The 18,296-nt window shown below is 41.1% G+C and overlaps 1 protein-coding gene across 1 annotated transcript; it reads left to right on the top strand.

The window, feature by feature from the left end:
• Positions 1–7,132: 7,132 nt before the first annotated feature.
• HTRA1 (HtrA serine peptidase 1) lies at positions 7,133–16,682 on the top strand. The gene is made up of 10 exons (XM_053450299.1): positions 7,133–7,323; positions 7,847–8,313; positions 8,813–8,912; positions 9,840–10,044; positions 11,488–11,682; positions 13,193–13,225; positions 14,824–14,938; positions 15,375–15,432; positions 15,842–15,937; positions 16,056–16,682. The coding sequence occupies exons 2-10, from the start codon at positions 7,896–7,898 to the stop codon at positions 16,222–16,224; spliced, it is 1,389 nt and encodes a 462-aa protein (XP_053306274.1). The 5' UTR covers positions 7,133–7,323; positions 7,847–7,895; the 3' UTR covers positions 16,225–16,682.
• The last annotated feature ends 1,614 nt before the right edge of the window (positions 16,683–18,296 follow it).

Here is an 18,296-nt window from a genome sequence, read left to right as displayed (position 1 = left end):
AAGAACACAAATGATGGGCTACTTGAGTTTCAGTTTAGTTTTCATGTTTGCAAAGAAATTTTGAGGAGTTCAAGTTAATCACCCCACAAGGCATACCGTGAATATTTGCCCAGGCTAGGAGCGGCCACAACTGTGTACTTGCGCACTGGTGAGCGTACCAGGCAGGAAAGGGACGCTGCATGCATCCTGCAGGGACACTGGCAGGGATCCTGCGTACTGCAGGTGGGCAACAAGACGGCAGCAGGACACATGGCCAGACAGAAGGTAGAGATGCAAGGGTTCTCTCGGAAACCAAACGAGCGCCCTACATGGATGTGAAGCACTGGATACAAGAGAATATTTTTATTTTCCTCATCTTTGCACCTCTCTAATATAACTTTGGTGTTTTGGTTGAGATTTTTAAAGATGTTATTAAACACCTTAGAGTGATCCGAGATTTTCTCAGTATAGACATTGCAATGGTTAATGATTGCCTCTTTTTATTTTTATTTTGTTGTAGGTAATCTTTTGCACCCTGTCCTTAATTTTCTCCTGTGGAGTTTGCATGCACTAATACTTTAAAAGCAGCAACTGTTAAATTTATTGGGCTCTGAATGCTTAACACATGTACCTACTTTGAAACAACATTTTCTGGGCCTTAATATTTCATATAGTGCCATGTGGAACAAATGTTTATCCAGTGCGTCTACAAGCCCCACATTCACCACAATGTTACCTTCAAGAAAAAAAAGATTTTTTTCCCCTTAAAGTACACCATAAGAACTTATTGTTAAGTCTGTGCAGCTATTTGTGCTCAGTTTTGGTAAGAAAAAGCAAGAAAAAAACAAAATGCGTTTGGGATAGAGCCAAAACAAATTAGAACATAAATCCAAGTTACATTACTTAAAATATGCTATTAATCCCTTTTAAGAACCTCATACGACCCAAGAAATTCACTAAAATTAGTTTTGTTTCTCATGGAAAGTGCCCAAGAATGTAAGCATGTTCTCGGTGCATCAGTTTCCATGATATCATCAGACTTGAAGTTAAAATGGTGCTCTTTGTTAGAAATGTGATTTCCTTTGATATATGTTAGATAGTTTATGTTTGTGTGGTTGTTAAGGGTTTCAATTACACTGTGTGCTCAGCTGCCATGATCAGACCATTGGCACACCTAACCAGCAGGGTGGCAACGGGGTGGCCAGCAAAGTGTTTATTAATGTTTGGTTGTCTGCCTCTGCTACTCAGCATTAAATTCAGACCTTGAAATATTGTTTTAAATGATTCCAGCTATTTTGAATTGCTTGTATTTCTCCCTTGCTACATAGTTCTGCCTACATTAGGGGCAATGGGGGTATAAGAAAACAGAATTTTTTGGGCTTGCGGAACCGTGAGTTGAATTAAATGGCAGCTGTTACCACAAACCCTGTATTCAGTCAATGGACTTTTTTGTTTGGACCACTAATAAGTCATCACACACATAAAAGTGTGCAGGTTATGGCAAGGGTTTGGATAAAAAAAAAAAAAAAGGTTTCTTCTAACGAGAAGGTGTCATCATTAGGAACCGTCTGGCTTTTTTGCCTTCCTAGAATCATCTTATTACAGGCTTTTGATTATTAGGTTTATTTAGTAAATAATAAGATCCGAATAGTAAACATGAATGCAAAGAGGGAGTGTTTAGCTTTAAAGAAGACCATATTCCATGAAATCTAAGACTCTTAAACGTAACATATCAACTACAAATTCATTAAATAGTCTGCAAAATCTTTTATCTTTTGAAATGGTCCAGCACCCATGCACGTAGGGTTTTTTTATATTAACAAAAACAATATAATTATGGAAAATTGTCCCAATTTAAAAAATATATTTTGAAGAAAAAAAAGCTAATGTCACAGAAAAATGATTGCTCTATTTATCAAAGAAAATTGTTCTCTAGTTGGCGGTTCATTTCTAACAGTTTCTTCCAGAAGTGCCTGTCTGAATTATTGAGAGGTCTCTTGTCTAACAGAGAGTACACGCTGTTTGGAGGGATGAGTCCATCGGTGATGTCGCAACAGGATGGGAATGATGATTCACTCTATCCTCACGCTGTGTACAAGGCAGCAAAACCACAGCATTCACTTTAATCATCTTGGGTTCCTGGTGTTCTCCTGACCTTTGCAGAAATAAATCCTCAGCTGGCGACTGATGAGGATTTATAGGTTAGTGTTAGACACCTCGGATGAGAGGTCACCATGGAAAGCACTCTTTGGCAAACAGAAAAATATTGTTGGGTTTTTCCATGTGTGTAGATTGATGTGTTCTTCCCCAAAGTGTCTCTTCATACAGGATATATTCCATCTACCTCTTGGGCAGTACAAACAGTTCATGTATCAACTACTTTTCCCACCTACTTTGCCCCCTTTTGCCAGTCCTCTTGATAAATATAGTATAGAATAGGCCTGTGTAAAATCTGTCAGACGTTTGCCACAATTACCAGCTTAGTTTATCCTTTTACCGATCTTCTGCTGCCATCTACCTACAGATATGTAGTATCAAACCGTTTATAACACGTAGCTTTTTGCAAATGACTATTGTTTCAAACAACCTTTTGGCAGATCGCAGGACTGGAAATGCCTGAGCTCTTCAGTGCAGAATAAGGATGAATGGCAGGCATGTCATAGAGATGTCCATATTGGCATAGGTGTGTTTTCATTTTAATTTAACATTACATGTTTTATCTGGTTGGTGTTTTTGATACATTGTAGCTCCCGGCATATCTCTACTGCCTGAGGGGCCATCAACAACCTTGGCACATTAAAGGTAATCTCCAGCCAATGTTCCTATTAAATGCATGTTGGCATCCATTTTTGCAAAGGGAGAAACTAAAGGCAGTCACATGCATGCTGTTTGAACACAGATGTTTTGATGATGTGTGATTGGCGTTGCGCCCATTGAGCTCGTGCCAAAAACTTGCTTTCTGCTTACACTTGGTAGATGCAACCAGAGAAGTTAAATGAGACCCAAGTCTATCTCTAGTAACTAAAGAATGCTTGCACCAATTCACATACAGGAAATTCATTGAAAACTTATTGCTGCCCACCAATTGTTTGCATGCTTCATTTATTTTACAACAATGTCAGTTTATTTTTTTTCATTAAAAAAAAAAAAAAAAGACTAAATCCACCCCACCCCACTTCAAAGCTGGTATTTGTATTTCTGACACAATTCATATTTTGATCATTGACCAGAAAATAGAGAAAAATAATGTAAAATAATGGGTATAATAACCCCCCTCTTAAGGACTCTTGAAAAAGGGATAACTTGTGAAATTGTGTGTATACATTTGTCGCAAGCTTTGTTTTGGGAACAAATATTCTAGAAATGACACTTGTGTCAATGCCGAGGTCATATGAAAGCGAATGCGCTTGGTATGAAAGCGATCACCCTGAACCCTGTAGTTATGCCAAATCATAATGTGCCTGGTATACAGCGAAAGGACGTCTGCGCAGTTACTGCATTGATCCGGCTTGGCATTGCTGCCCCGAAGGACGTTCGACCCCACGTGATGATAACCGACAAGCACTGTTCTGTTTGCTAGGATCAATAAATGTATACATTTAGAATGTACCCACATATCAATATACAGGGTGACGTTCTCTCTTAGTTGTACAACATTAAAGTGAATATTTAAAATAAAATAAAGTGTTAGGTGTGCAATGAATACATAACGTTTTATTTTAATTCAGTTGAAGCCTTTAATAGGAATACTCAACTACCCATAGATGCTCTGACACGGTACTGTGCTGAAAAGGCCACAGCTTGTGGGGAGTCCCATACAGAGGCCACGTTTTGCTGAAAAGACGGCAAATTGCAGTATTATTTTCAGTAATACGCAGCCTCACGCAAGGGATGTCTGACATCATCAAATGATGTCACCGCCTCGCTTGGTCATGAAGCCTGTACACACAGAGGAACCACAAAGCGGACGACAACAACACACAACACACAACACTAGGCATCCGAGCGCCTCCGCAGCTATATCATATAGTACAGTATAGACGTTTAATTAATAACGGGCAGATGTGGCTCCTTGTGATAGGAATGACAATCCTGAAAATCTAGCGACATTTGACCCTGGTTTGCTCCTATAATGAAGCTTTCTTTTGTAAGTCTCTGCTTTTCCACAGCTGCTTCCCATGGTTTTCAGAAAGCGGTACCAGTCCGTGCATCGCATTTGCTACCCAAGGGCAGGGATGTGTTTAAACCCGCAGTCTGGCAGCCGCTGACGTAGCCTATGCCAAGCGAGACGGAAAGCAGAGGAAGCAAGGCTTTAACTCGAGGGTATTGTGGGACAATGCGCTTATAAAACACACTGTATCATTATGCAACTCGGCCCACGGATAACAGGCAAGCCCACCATCTGCACCACGATCCGGGACAATAAATCAGAATGTTACGTAAAGCAGAAACAATTTCTTCTGTTATACAACATGTGTTATGATTACCGGCGTGCGATCACATACATCTTATTCGCAAACGTAGCATACTGAACAGTTTAACTCATGTGAGGAAATCGTCTCCCGCTGCCATTACTTCATGGAGCTAAAGTGTTAGTGCTTACTCTGCTACCTAATGATGTAAGCGCGGCCCGATAAGACAGGATGCACGTTACATTTGTATGCTGTTTCATAAAGGACTATATTGTATTTTGTTATTACATCAGTGCAATTGTTTTAGAGATATGTTTATTTTTGTGTTTTTTTTAAATGATGTCTTTATTGTTTTTAATTTTTAAAAGCACACAATTCACAAAAGTAGAAAACCTATAGTAAGTTCTAGCGACAGTTATCAAAAACTAAGGAAATATACATTCCTCCGATACAAACTTTCTGTACAACACAATACAGTACACAATAGTGTAATTGTGTGTGTGTGAGCATGAATGTGTAATTGTGTGTGTATGTGTGAGAGCATGAATGTGTAATTGAATGTGTAATTGTGTGTGTATGTGTGAGAGCATGAATGTGTAATTGTGTGTGTGTGTGTGTGTGTGTGTGAGAGCATGAATGTGTAATTGTGTGTAAACAGGGAAAAGAAGAAATGTCGGTGCGCTAAGCTAGTCACAGGCTCAAATAATACAAATGTATAATACGAGGCCTACCAAACAGGTGTAAGCATGCTGCAAGAAACAGTGTATTGGCTGTACAATGTATACAAAAACCAAAAACTGTCTGCGCTTCTTACCCTAATAAAGTTGGCAACAAATATATAAACATAATATAAATGAGAGGTTTTGGTTATATGAATTGGCCAAAGCATAATTAAGCTCACCCGCCACGTCAAGGCACACTCTCAATAGGGTGAGAACCTACTCTCACCTCCTACATAGTGGGCACACAAAGCAGTTTATACTGCTACCAAAACCTTATTAATGTGTTGGGGGACCTCGCATTTATATTATGTTTATGTATTTGTTGCCAACTTTATTAGGGTAAGAAGCGCAGACAGTTTTTGTGTTTTGTGTAATTGTGTGTGTATGTGTGGGAGCATGGATGTGTGTGTGTGTGTGTGTGTGTGTGTGTGTGTGTGTGTGTGTGTGAGCATGGATGTGTAATTTGTAAGTTGTTTGGGGGAAACAATAACACAGAGCAGCTGTCGCTACATTTTTTCCCCAAATTTAGCATGATGGGACATCAATAGTGGCCTCAGACCTCAAAACCACCTCATAAATAAATGAGACAGCCCAGGGTTTTTTGTGCGATTGGTGACTGAGGTGCCGTGGCAGGAGACATCAGTAATGATGTCCCCGGCAGTAACTTAAATCCCCTTTGAATGTAATGCCGCTCAGTTAGAACGCTTTCACATTCAACTTGGCAGCTCAGGGCCACTCATTTTGGCCCCAGCTGTCAGAGGGTCGACCAGGCGGCATTAGACAGTTTGATCCCTTGTTTACTGGCAGAGATTTAGCCAATCCAAAAAGGCCACGACGTAGGGGATACATCCTTGGTCCCCAAGGATCATTTTTGGTGACATATCCTCTACATCCACACTTGTGAAGGGATTAATATGCACTCCTCTGTACTGTCCCTTTTATGTGTGTTAAAACCCGAATAAAGAAACACATCTTTTTCTACAAATAAGTAAAAATATATCTGTTTCACACTTGTTTCACACTTTGGTAATTTTTAGTTTGGTTAAGTACACTTCTGCTGCCTGCGACTTGGATGTGGCCTCCGTGCATGTTATGTGATACGTATACTAAATGGAGTCTTTAGTAGAAGTTAACACCCTTTATTTGGCCCATATAGAAAAAGATGTGAAGTTACATAAGCTTTCAGGACCTCAGCTAGAGGGTGCCAAGGAGGGTGCCCAGCACCCAGGTGCCCTGGAGACAGAGGTGCCCAACAGCGACAGGGGAGTTGTGCATGTTGCACGCCAGATGGGAGAGGGGGAGAGGGGAAAGGGTGGAGAAGAGAGTGAGAAGGAGTTGGGAGGGACAAAAGGTAATAGAGAAAGGAGAGGGGGAGTGGAGAAGAGAAAAAGTAAGAGAGAGGAAGAGAAGGAGAGGTGAGAGGGGAAAAGATGGACAAGGGTGATTGAAGGAGAGAGTGAAAGAGAGGGATGGGAGAGCAAGAGAGGGTGAGCTGCTGCAAGTGTGTGTATATGTACCTTTAAGTGTATGGTGTTAGTGTGTTTGTGTGAATGCATGGTAATAGTGTGTGTTAGTGTATGGTGTAAGCATGAGGGTTTGTGTCTATGTTGTTGTAGATGAGCCTAGCATTAGGGTCCCCTGGAAGAGGGACTGTGTGTATTTGTATGTAGTGTGTGTTAAAGCAAGTTTGCGTGTTACTGTGTGTGTTATTTCCCAATAAAAGGTTTTGACTTCAACCAAAGACTTTTCCTTTGGTCAATAGGGTTATACGCATTATTACTATCAGCATGTAGGCTACTTTATGTTTTGTTTTGTCCTGTAGGTTGTACTTTTTTCTATGCACATATACAACACTGTGCTGGGTAGTGTGCCCTGTGCTATACCCAACGAGTTAATAGAGAGCAGTGGGTTTTCTCCTGAGCTCTGTATACCCCGTGCTTTGGCTCTCTGCCCCCTTCTCTCTCGCACGGGATGCGGGGGTGGGGTAATGCTCACGTTGGGGCTTTTCCAGATAAAGAAGCTGATTCAGTGCGGGGCTCTGAGGACAGACAGCCCCGGTCAGAGCAGCAGCTCCCACCGGACACAAAGAGCTGCGATCCCGGAGAGAAGATCAGGGGCCTATCACCCACCTGGAGGGATCTATCTCGGGAGGGACCTCTCCAGGCATCACCCCGCTGGGAAGACCGGTCGCTCCGGTGTTCGCATCCTCTGTAAGTCACCGTAGGGGCTCTCGTTAGATCTGCCCCTGTCTTTACCCAAGAAATGCCCTAAGTGGGTATATTGTGCCCCCTTTTCACTGCATTGCCCCTGCTAGTTGTATTAGCCCCACCTAACCCGGGGCATCCATTCCTCTCGGGGTATTTCGGGGTTCCTTTTGTCTGTATGTCGGGGGTTATATATATATTTCTGCGGCGATGACCGATTTCCAGGGATCAGACAGCATTATTTGCCTTGGGTGCGATCTGTTGAACAGGGAGTTTACGGGGATATGCAGTATGTGATGACAGTATACTCTGTAACGGGAGATCCATCCCCTTTGGCTACATATTAATCGCTATTTGCGGAGCACTTACATTGTGTTCACTTTTCCAAATGAATTAATTTCTCGATGGGCTATTAGAATATAATCTGGATGAAATAATTCACTCGGTATTCCCCGTGGTTATGATCGGCATGAAGGGTCATTATCTCCGGGTATTTGGAAGCTGATTTGTGTTGTCTGTCCCTTTTTAGGACTGATTACCCCGTTTAGGGTACATATCGGACTATCTGACCCCTGATCATGCTGCGCTTTGGGCTCCTGGTGCTGCTGTCCTGTGCGGGACCTGCGGCTCTACTGCCCACCTTCGGGGGGCGCTGCCCTGCGCGCTGTGACCCGTCTTCCTGCCCCCCGGCCCCGACCGGCTGCTCGTCCGGGGAGACGGCTCTGCGCTGCGGCTGCTGCCCGGTGTGTGCGGCCGGCGAAGGGGAGCGCTGCGGAGAGGGGGCCGGGGATCCGCTGTGCGCCTCTGGGCTGCGCTGTGTGAGGAGCGGGGGGAGCGGTGCCCAGCGGGTCTGCCAGTGCCCTACATCCCAGCCAGTGTGCGGCAGCGACGGCAAGACCTACAGCAACCTGTGCCGGCTACAGGCGGAAAGCAGAGCGGCGCAGAGCCGGGGATCAGCGACCATCATCCCCATCCAGAGAGGGGACTGCCAGCAAGGTGAGACCGGCTACACGTGAGCATACATCAGCGTCCTCTGACTGCATGGGATTATGGGCTACAGATGGTCTTGATCCATACATAGCTTGATCTATACATAGGATCAGATGCCTCTCTCCACACGGGTGCTGCATGATACTGACATGAGAAATTTCTTAGCTGTAATGTTCCATTATTGTGATCACAATGATCACCTTGTAAGATGTGTCACTTCACTACACATGCCAATACATCACTTATAGACCTCTTGGACTAAGTGAACCTAAACATTAGATAACTCCAGATAACTTAGACACTTAGCTTCACTGCCTGACAGACACACATACTCTATATTATCATCACCAGACCAGAAGTCTACACACACACCAGCTTTCAAATGCTAGCAAGCTGATCATGACTTAAGAGGACTCTTTCTGTAGATGGTTTTCTGTAACCAGTTGCTCTTTGGCAGTAGTAAGCCTCTGACTCACCCTATTAACCCTTTTTTTCTGGCTTACAGGACAGAAGGACCCTGACAGCCCGCGGTACAAATACAACTTCATCGCTGATGTTGTGGAGAAGATCGCGCCAGCTGTTGTGCACATCGAGCTCTATCGCATGTAAAGTATTCCTGTGGGATGAGTAAAACAGTTCACATAAGGACATAATGAGCACAAATGGCATAAAGGATGTATTAGCTGCAGGTCACATATGGATTATGTTAACATGTGATTCAGCACTATTTGTATACAAAATATGTTGAGAAAAGATGTTTATTGTTTAGTATTTGCATCTGGTGTAGCCGGTGTTTATGACTTCTGCTGTTGTTGGAAACTTGTTCCTGTCCTCCTCAACCAGCTCCTGGTGGGCTGGTGATGATAGAATTTAAAGTTTATACCAGCTGGAGTGCCAAAGGGCACTGGTCCCTAACACAGGCGTTGTTTTGCACATGCTGCTGTGTGTATAGAGACCACCGTACACCATGGTGGCTTCCTGTGTGTCTTCTCTGCTGAAAACATTTGCCAAAATCCACCAACACATACATCTGCTGAAAGTTGGACACCTAAACGTATACATGTATGAATGCTGGATTCCTTTTGGTAACTTACAGCAATCCATTAATCAGAACAGCAAAAAGCTTAAACGTTTGGCTGATGCCCATGGAAGGGCAAGCACCTTCTGGTCGAGGGGACATGGACGACTGAGAGGTCTTCTGCCCCCCAGTAACTAATGTACACACTAGCATATACACTTACCATAACACATACATATACTCCCACTCAAATACATACACACTCACTCTAATAAACACTTATATAGATACACTCCCTCAAAGACACACTAACACTAAACCATACTTCCGCTATCACTCTCTAACTCTAACAGATTAATTAGAATTATTTTAATTAGTTACTACATAATAGTTTATTTTGTGCCTTGTATCCTTAGGCAACTGTGGACTACCACACTCTGCCAACACCCCCCCCCAGTGTCTATATCATTTCACACCAGCTATTACTGGATTGATAGATTTTGTTTCCTTCCAGGCATCCGTTTTTCAAGCGTGAGATCCCTGCAGCAAGTGGATCCGGTTTCATTGTATCTGAAGATGGCTTGATTCTTACCAGTGCCCACGTGGTCACCAACAAGCATAGACTGAAGGTGGAGCGTATTGATGGGTCAACCCACGATGCTAAAATTATTGATGTGGATGAAAAGGCAGATATCGCTCTCATCAAAATCAAACCAAAGGTATTCACATTATATTTTGTCTTGAAAATTCTTTATAGTAATAGCTTGAGTGTCTGACTATATTCTGATGAGGTGACATTACCTATATAATTATGTCGTATCATAAACACAATGTCGAATACATGGGCTATGAATAGGATTTTTATTGGGGTAATTTATAGTGTAATAATAACTTAACAAGCGGGCTGTTTTAGTCACTGCAGTAGTTACAACTATAGAAGATCAGAGTCTCCTGGCAGTGGCCAGCAGAGCCAACATTGTCCTTGTTTCACACTCTACCTTTCTAGATTTGAAAATGTTGATTACGGGGAACCAGGCAGTAACTCTCCAAAGATTATGTACCGGCATCATATCAGTTAATGTGTTTGCTGCACAGAATCAAAGAGAAGGCACTCATTCAATAGTCTGTTCCAGAACTGGATGACACAACACAGTTCTATTGAATTACAAATTGGACAATACAAAGGGGGCTAATACAGAGAATTTAAAGGTGTAGACAACGCAGAGTATAAATGAAACAATGTGATAAAGTAACGTATCCGTGGTAACAGTATTATTGCTACATTAGTATGCACTACATGGTATACCAAATGATATAATATCGTTTTTGTGGTCCCCCACAAAGTGGTTCTCACTTCTACACAGGGTCCTCAAACCATTGTTATACATTGCAGTCATTTATGTTCCTTTGTTATGTAAAGCAAAGACTTCAATGTTCTAACTTATTATAACTTATTTAGTGTTCTAACTTATCTTCAAGGTATCGCCCTGCAATAAATCTTTGGCTAATTGAAAGACAGTGTGGGACACTTTAGATATTGATATTTTAGATTGTGCTATTATGTGAATCATATGTAGCTGGAATTGTTCCTAGAATACACCTACTTTCAGCAGTTGATCATTTTGCATGTCCTTGATTGATAAAGACCTGACCCTAAGCAATGACCACAGCCACCCCGTCAGACACCACCACGCACTCCATGTCTTAAAAGCATCATATGGAGTCTGTTCCAGCTCAGCACAGTCCTCCATGGTGTTTGGGGAGATCAGAGTCCTCTGTTGTTTAAAGTCAATTGAGCAGCAGCACACCTGAGGACCTGATTGTCAAACACCAATTTTTGCAGCAAGGGGACCACTACCCTATGGACCTTCTATCTCAGTCAGCATAGGCTAGAATATTTTACTGACTACGACAATGAAAACAATGTGTGATATTTAGTCATATGATAACAATGACCATTAATGAGTGTGCTGCCCACCCTGACATATAAAGCCTCATACTGTATATAGGATGTGTATTCAGGAACTCTACCTTGGTGATAATGTGATATCCCATGCCCAGTATGGAACTTCTGCTCGTTTTTACAGATGCACACGTGTTTGGAAAATCCCCCATTGCTTATATTCACATGTCCCAGTGATAGAAGGTTTGTGTCTCCCTAGGATAAGTTGCCTGTGCTTCTTTTGGGTCGCTCTGAAGATCTCCGTCCTGGAGAGTTTGTGGTTGCCATCGGCAGTCCATTCTCCCTTCAGAATACTGTGACAACTGGCATTGTGAGCACCGCGCAGAGAGGTGGGAAACAACTGGGTCTGCCAAACTCTGACATGGACTATATCCAGACAGATGCCATCATTAATGTGAGTGTATACAATGAGGGCGGTGGTGAGTTTGTGGATCCTGCAGTACAGTGTTAGCTCAGTCCATCAACTTTAAGAACTTTGCATCCATCTCAAAAGATTGGCTGTCGCTCTGATGCTGAGTCCAGGGCCCAATCTGGAACTTGTTTAAATGCTGACCTTTACAACAGACCTCTCCTCCATGTTTGGCTGACTGCCATTTTGAAATGGGAGAAAAGCTTTACTATAACTATTAGGAAGATTAGGAAAGTAAACCTAGAACTATTACAGACAATTTAGCAACAATTAGAAGGTATTATAATATATCATTAACAATGCCTGCTGATATATATATTAAGTGTGATCTACAATAAGCAATGAATGGAGAAGCTGATAGGACAGAACAAAGACATGAACAGTGGAAAACATGTCGTTGTTTTCCTTGATCTATCCAAAAGTAGAAATAGGCCAATCATTCATACTTTATTGGCATAACTGCTGTATTTACTGTATAAGATGAGGATTAGAATATAACATTGTTTTTCCTTTTTTAAATATTACACAAAATCAATCTTCAACTTTTGTGGATACAAATATGATTGAGCTGTTAGAAGGGTAATATAGGGTGACATTACCCATATATATTAACACAAACATTATGACCTGGTGACATTTTTTAGGTGAACAAGCTGTGTTTTACGTTACCAGCGGGTGACTCTATGGTATATTATTACATGTTTTGAAGTATTGGGCTACTTTTTGAACTACGTGTGAAGCTGGCTTTTATATCCACAAGCAGTCCACACATTTCCAATAAATCTTGCCCATGGGGACAGAAAAGGACTCTCTCCAGTATTTGGAGTGATTTTGTTGGTTTAACAAAAACAGATGTGTCTGGGATTAATATTCTCACTACTCCACATAGAAGCAATAATATAAATGTATTTATAATACACTTATCCCTATTATAAATGGTCCTTTTATACACGGATCAGCGGCATAAAAATCATTAATCATAGAATGTAAACTCCCTATCTATCGTTTTACCAATACATTTCCCTTTTAACTGGGCTGTTGGGATTATAACAATTTTCATGTAAAATGTATACATTTTACCAGCCTACTTTTCTTTTTCTGCGGAGCTCTGTTGTAGATCGGCAGATTTATTATTGCAAATAACTTAAACACTAAATAATATAAAGAAATATGCTTTAATGATACGATTAAGGTTAATGTGTTCTCGAAGACCCGTTTTTTTTACTTTTTTGTAATCTGAGGGCAATTTGAATTGAACAAAGAGAGATGTTTGAGGACAAGACCAAGCAAGAACCAGCATCAACTAAAGCTGTAGGATGAAAGAGCAGTATTACTCATTTATTGGCAACATATCACTTTGCATCCACAACCTTGAACATGTCACAAAGAGAATGATACAGTTACAGTCGATTTATTCTGGTTGTTCTAGAACATGATTGTATAACACGTTACGAAGCCTAGGGGCAGAGTAACAGTATGTCTATTTGCCTTGCAGTATGGGAATTCTGGAGGTCCGCTTGTGAATCTGGTAAGAGATGAATCGCTCCATGTCCTCAGTATCTGTGTGAATTTTTCATGTGCTGCATAAATATATTGACTAGATGGGACTGTGTTGGGGGCTTGTGTTAACTGGCTCTTTTACACAGGTATGTATGGTTGGGGACAGATGGGCTTCACCAGTGGGTGCTGTTGAAAAGTTTTTTTTCACTTTTTCAACAGCATATACCATGCACTCTATGTTCATTTAAAGTAACACTCCAGCCATCCCCACCCTCCACTGCATTTTTCACGCAGGAGATGTGTTTGGATTAAATGCAGGTTTCTACCCCTTGTGTATCCCTGCCTGAAAGCAAGTAGTTTAAAGGGACACCCCAGACATCATGTGCACTTTAATGCATATGGTAGCTGTGTAGTAATTTTACTTGTTTTGGTGTCCCTTTTGGAGATGCAGAATCCCCCCATATGCCTTTGCCCCTTCGTTCAGCTATATTGCATGCAGAAGATATGTTCAGCCGATCACATCTCCCTGCAAGTTATATTCTTACAGCAAGTCAGCTCCAGTACTGTCTTAGCAAACGCTGTTGGTGGGAGTCTATTGAAACCACAATACGCTTGCACGACAGGAGCTCCCATTGATGTTAATGGGAACACTTTCCTGCTGCTGATTGGCTTCTTCAAGCAGCCAATCAGTGGAAAGAAATGTCAGACCATGAAGGAGGAGGGCAGATGCAGCAGCTAGGTCAATGAATGGGGACATTAAACTATCCCTTTAATGAATACGTAATTCGGATGCCTCTTCTCAGGATGGCATTTTCCGAAACTGTGGCCTGTCTGCAGCCCTTGAGGACCGGAGTTGTGCACCCTGGTTTAATGCATATTTCTCATGGAAGTTTCAACACAGTTGACTCAACACAGTTTGCATTAGCAATCAATGACTCACATTCAAGGCAGGAACAAACTTAACACCAACTTCTGTGGACTGTTACATAAAAAGAAGAGTTTTTTTGCAGATGTTCTTGGTCAGCACACATTTTAAAGCAATATGACTATTTTAAACGGTGTATTAAGTGCTAACTTAAAAATCATCAGTTATAGTTATTGTATGGATAGCTAACTTCCAAATTATAGCAGGACTGACGACAAGAATCTTTTGTTAAATATGATCACTTCTACAAATTAACACTCAACCTTCCTCCCGTCTTTCAGGATGCAGTGCATCACATTCTATGGAACCTTCCTTAATCTCTCTTAGTAAGCTGAGGCTCAGGATATTTCCATTACTTAGTCAATCACAAATATTCTAGGTAAAAGAAGTACATCTAGACCCCTCATCTCCCAGATTTGGAAACCCTGAAAGGAGAAATGACAAGGGTGTGGTTTTTGTGAATGGGTTGAGTGTCAGCCAGGAGATGAGTAGATATTTTCCTGAACTTAGTAACTTGCAGTTTAGTGAATCAACTCCCCATACTTCTGCCAGCATTGTGTTTGATCGTACTTAACTCTTAACTAACCACACACTAGTGTAGTTACCCAAATTCATCAGTTAGTACAACTAAGAGGTTTATATTGTATCACTGGTGAGCATTGGTGTTTTATCTGGTCTTATTTATCTATTTATTTTTGTAGGATGGTGAAGTAATTGGCATAAATACACTGAAGGTCACCGCGGGGATCTCATTTGCTATCCCATCCAATAAAGTCCGCAAATTCTTGGCAGAGTCGCATGACAGGCAATCCACAGGTAAAAGATACTATAGAATTACTTAGAACTAATAGAAGTAAGCAATCCTTCTTACAGTGCTTGTTGCAGTCGGTCGAAAAGATGCTTTCTTTTACCATCCAGCAGTGGTGCAACTAATCACAAATATCTTATAACATCATATAACATCTTTTTGATCTTCGGAATGAACCAAATAACTGCTCTTTCAAAATCTTTGCAAAATCAGTTCATTTATAATATCTCTGTTTAGCTGTATAATTACTATCCAATACCACTATATTTATAACGCAATCTCAAATGTAAATGTCAATTTGTTGTCAAAGGGCAAAGGCACCTGTATGCCACGGAGCTCACGTGTACTGCTGGGAAGATTGTTCAGCCATTATTGACAACTGTTATAATTGACTTGATGAAACCAAATTCAATAAAAACATTAGGCTGCTTTGCTGTTTTTCAGGTCAAGGCATTAAAAAGAAAAAGTATTTGGGGATCCGGATGATGTCACTTAGCCCAAGGTGAGTAAGTATACTACTTGCGTGTTATAACTGTGTTGTCCTTAGAGTACCGTATGCAATACACAGCAGAACAATAAAAACAAGAATTTCTAGCAAGCTGGTGGATGCCTATTCTGCTAAATGACAATAGAGGTATTAAAGCAGCTCCATAACATAATGGGTATGCGTGTGATTCCAGATATTTGTCTTAACTACGCAGTCCTATTCTTTGAAGTCCTAGTTTTATTACTGATGTAAACGTCAGACTTTTGCCTCTTTACAACATCTCCTGGTAGTCAGACGATCAATGAGTAGCGGGACGTACTTACTTTGTACTGCTGTGTTTCTGGTAAGATGAAGAGCGAGCAGGCTTTGTTCTGTGTATCCGGCATTACACATATTAAGGAGAACGTCTGACTTTCCATTGCAGCAAAGTGAAGGAACTGAGGGAGCAGCTGAAGGATTTTCCAGATGTGACCTCTGGAGCTTATATTGTCGAAGTGCTTCCAGATACCCCGGCAGAGGAGTAAGTCTATGCTTTGCATCAACCTATCTACACCCCACTGTTTAGTGCTGTGTTGAGATTTATTTTTAATCTCTTTGTGACACGTGATGTGCATCTAATCTTTTTATTTTTTTTCCAGAGCTGGACTGAAAGAAAGTGATATAATAATCAGTATTGGTGGCCAGACCGTGATTTCGAGTAGCGATGTCACTGAAGCCATTAAGCAAGAAGGCACCCTCCGTATGGTTGTGCGTCGAGGCAATGAGGACATTGCGATCTCTGTGATACCCAAGGAAATGGATTTATAATGGCAGAAATGAGCCGGTTTTCATACATCTTCCAGTCAATAGATCCATTTAATGACAATTGCTACGAGAGCACGATGTGTGTGAAAACTGAGACTTGCAGCCTTGACACCCCAATGCTTCCTATGCTGCTTTAAATAGCTCTTTAGCACTATTACACAATATGCTTCATTTCCATGACACATCGTGCTGGGTTATAGTGAAGTCAAATCTTGCTTCAATGAAAAAAAATCTCTTATTTAACTTTAATTGAATGTGGATATTATGCAGAGTTAAATAATATAGAATTGCTATGGTTTTCTTAAAGTTCTGGAAATTCTGCTTAAAGGGATACGTTCTGCCCTCAGAGACAGGTCTCTGACACTTACTCATGAATTTGCCTTAAAAAAAGACACTGGTATTTTGTTTTTTGTTCAATGCCCTTTTCAAGGTCAATAATAAACAATATTCCAATTTTTGCAGATGACGAGTAATTAGTTAAGATAGCGAGCTAAGATGTTTAATTATCTCTGTTTAGGTAGGCCATAAATGAAGAAGAAAAAGCACATCTGTCACATTTCCCTACAGAAATAAGCAATATATTTTTATTTAAAAAAAAAACCTTATATGTGCCCCATTGGGGAAAGGTATCTCGATTTTCTTAGGAACTGCGTGATTATTTCATCCGTTTGAGTTAGGCGCATTGTAAATGGTAAGTTAAGCCATCTTCTGCCACACAGTGTTAAGTCCCTCTGTAGACACTTGTGTTATATATCGGTTATAATGCAGTCCGTTTCACATGGGAAACTGGCCAGAGCTCTATTTGTCTTGACTGCATTTGACGAAAAGGCAAAGCTATGCTGATAACAGTCTGGCACGATCCATCTAACGTGAAGCACTCTGCAGAAAAAGCAAGCGGTTTCCATAATATTACATTTTAAAGAATGACTTCCAAAACAATCCATTCTCTTCACTCAGGGTTAATGAAATGCAGACAAATTGCCCAAAACGTTCGTTCTAGGAATAATGAGGTATGTTTTAAACTCTGTACGGAATTTCAAAGAATTGTACGCATATCCTATATGACATCTTAGGTCATAAGAAGCAAAAGTGAGCAAATGCACAATCGTCCAATGAATTTCCCTTAGCGGCTGGGTTCAATAATTATATACATATGGCTTCCTGACAGGATAACAGCGTGTACACCTGAACAACAAAGACACATGTCTACGTTTGGGCTGTACCCTTTCAATACAGAAACCTTATTTATAGACTTTAACGCTAGATAAATAGTTGCATTTCTTAATTTATACACTGTATTATTTTACGTAGGAATGGTTCCTTTAAAACTCTTATAACAGATAGACTTGGGCACCAGGGGGCTCTTCGTGTTCGTCTTCGTGCTCGTCTTCGGGGAAAAAAAAATCTTCGTATTCCGCGAATATTCGCCCGTTCCTGTCTTCTCTTCGGGCGAATATTCGCGGACATTCTTCGTGCTCGTTTAATCTTCGTTTTCTTCCTGGTTGCCTAGCAGGGGTTAATACGGGGTTAATAACACATCACAGCAGCAGCAGCTGCCGTGAAGGTACGTGTGTGCAGCTCTATTGGTCGTTTCGGCAGGGGGCTGGTCTGGCATCAACGAGTGAATTGCAGAACTGCAGAATGCACTTCATTCGTTGATGGCAGGCGAGCCCCCTGCCGAAACGACCAATAGAGTTGCACACACATACCGAGGTGTACTGTCCATAGATGTTTAATAAAAGAATAGGGAATATTTTACATTTTTAAATTGATTTTGGACCACTTTACATGCCTAACATTTGCTACCTATTTACAATGGCATACTTTGCAACAACCCAACTTACTTATTGGACAGGACTGGAAAATAGCAGGACTGTCCACCAAAATCTTGGGTGTGTTGGCAGGTATGCTGATGGAAAAATGTTGGACAAGAACTAAAAAATAGCTTAGGGTTAATGTACGGTTATGTTTAAGATTAGTAGCAGTGCACTGGTTTGGTTAAAGATGGATTATGTCTAAATAATAATAATTTAATTTTAATGTTTTTTTTTAAAAAAAAAATAGGGGTTTATTTA

The sequence above is a fragment of the Spea bombifrons genome, chromosome 11 (genome assembly GCF_027358695.1).
Source record: "Spea bombifrons isolate aSpeBom1 chromosome 11, aSpeBom1.2.pri, whole genome shotgun sequence".
In the NCBI taxonomy this organism is placed as follows: Eukaryota; Metazoa; Chordata; class Amphibia; order Anura; family Pelobatidae; genus Spea; species Spea bombifrons.
Note: the sequence above shows the minus strand (reverse complement) of the source record. Positions and strands in the feature narration are given on the sequence as shown.

What these genes read in the sequence shown, in the direction of transcription:
- HTRA1 (XM_053450299.1), top strand. Translation starts at nt 7,896, where the DNA reads ATGCTGCGCTTTGGGCTCCTGGTGCTGCTGTCCTGTGCGGGACCTGCG. An exon ending in TCATCAAAATCAAACCAAAG is followed by an intron (nt 10,045 to 11,487) that starts GTATTCACATTA and finishes GTGTCTCCCTAG; the next exon opens with GATAAGTTGCCTGTGCTTCT. An exon ending in ATGATGTCACTTAGCCCAAG is followed by an intron (nt 15,433 to 15,841) that starts GTGAGTAAGTAT and finishes TTTCCATTGCAG; the next exon opens with CAAAGTGAAGGAACTGAGGG.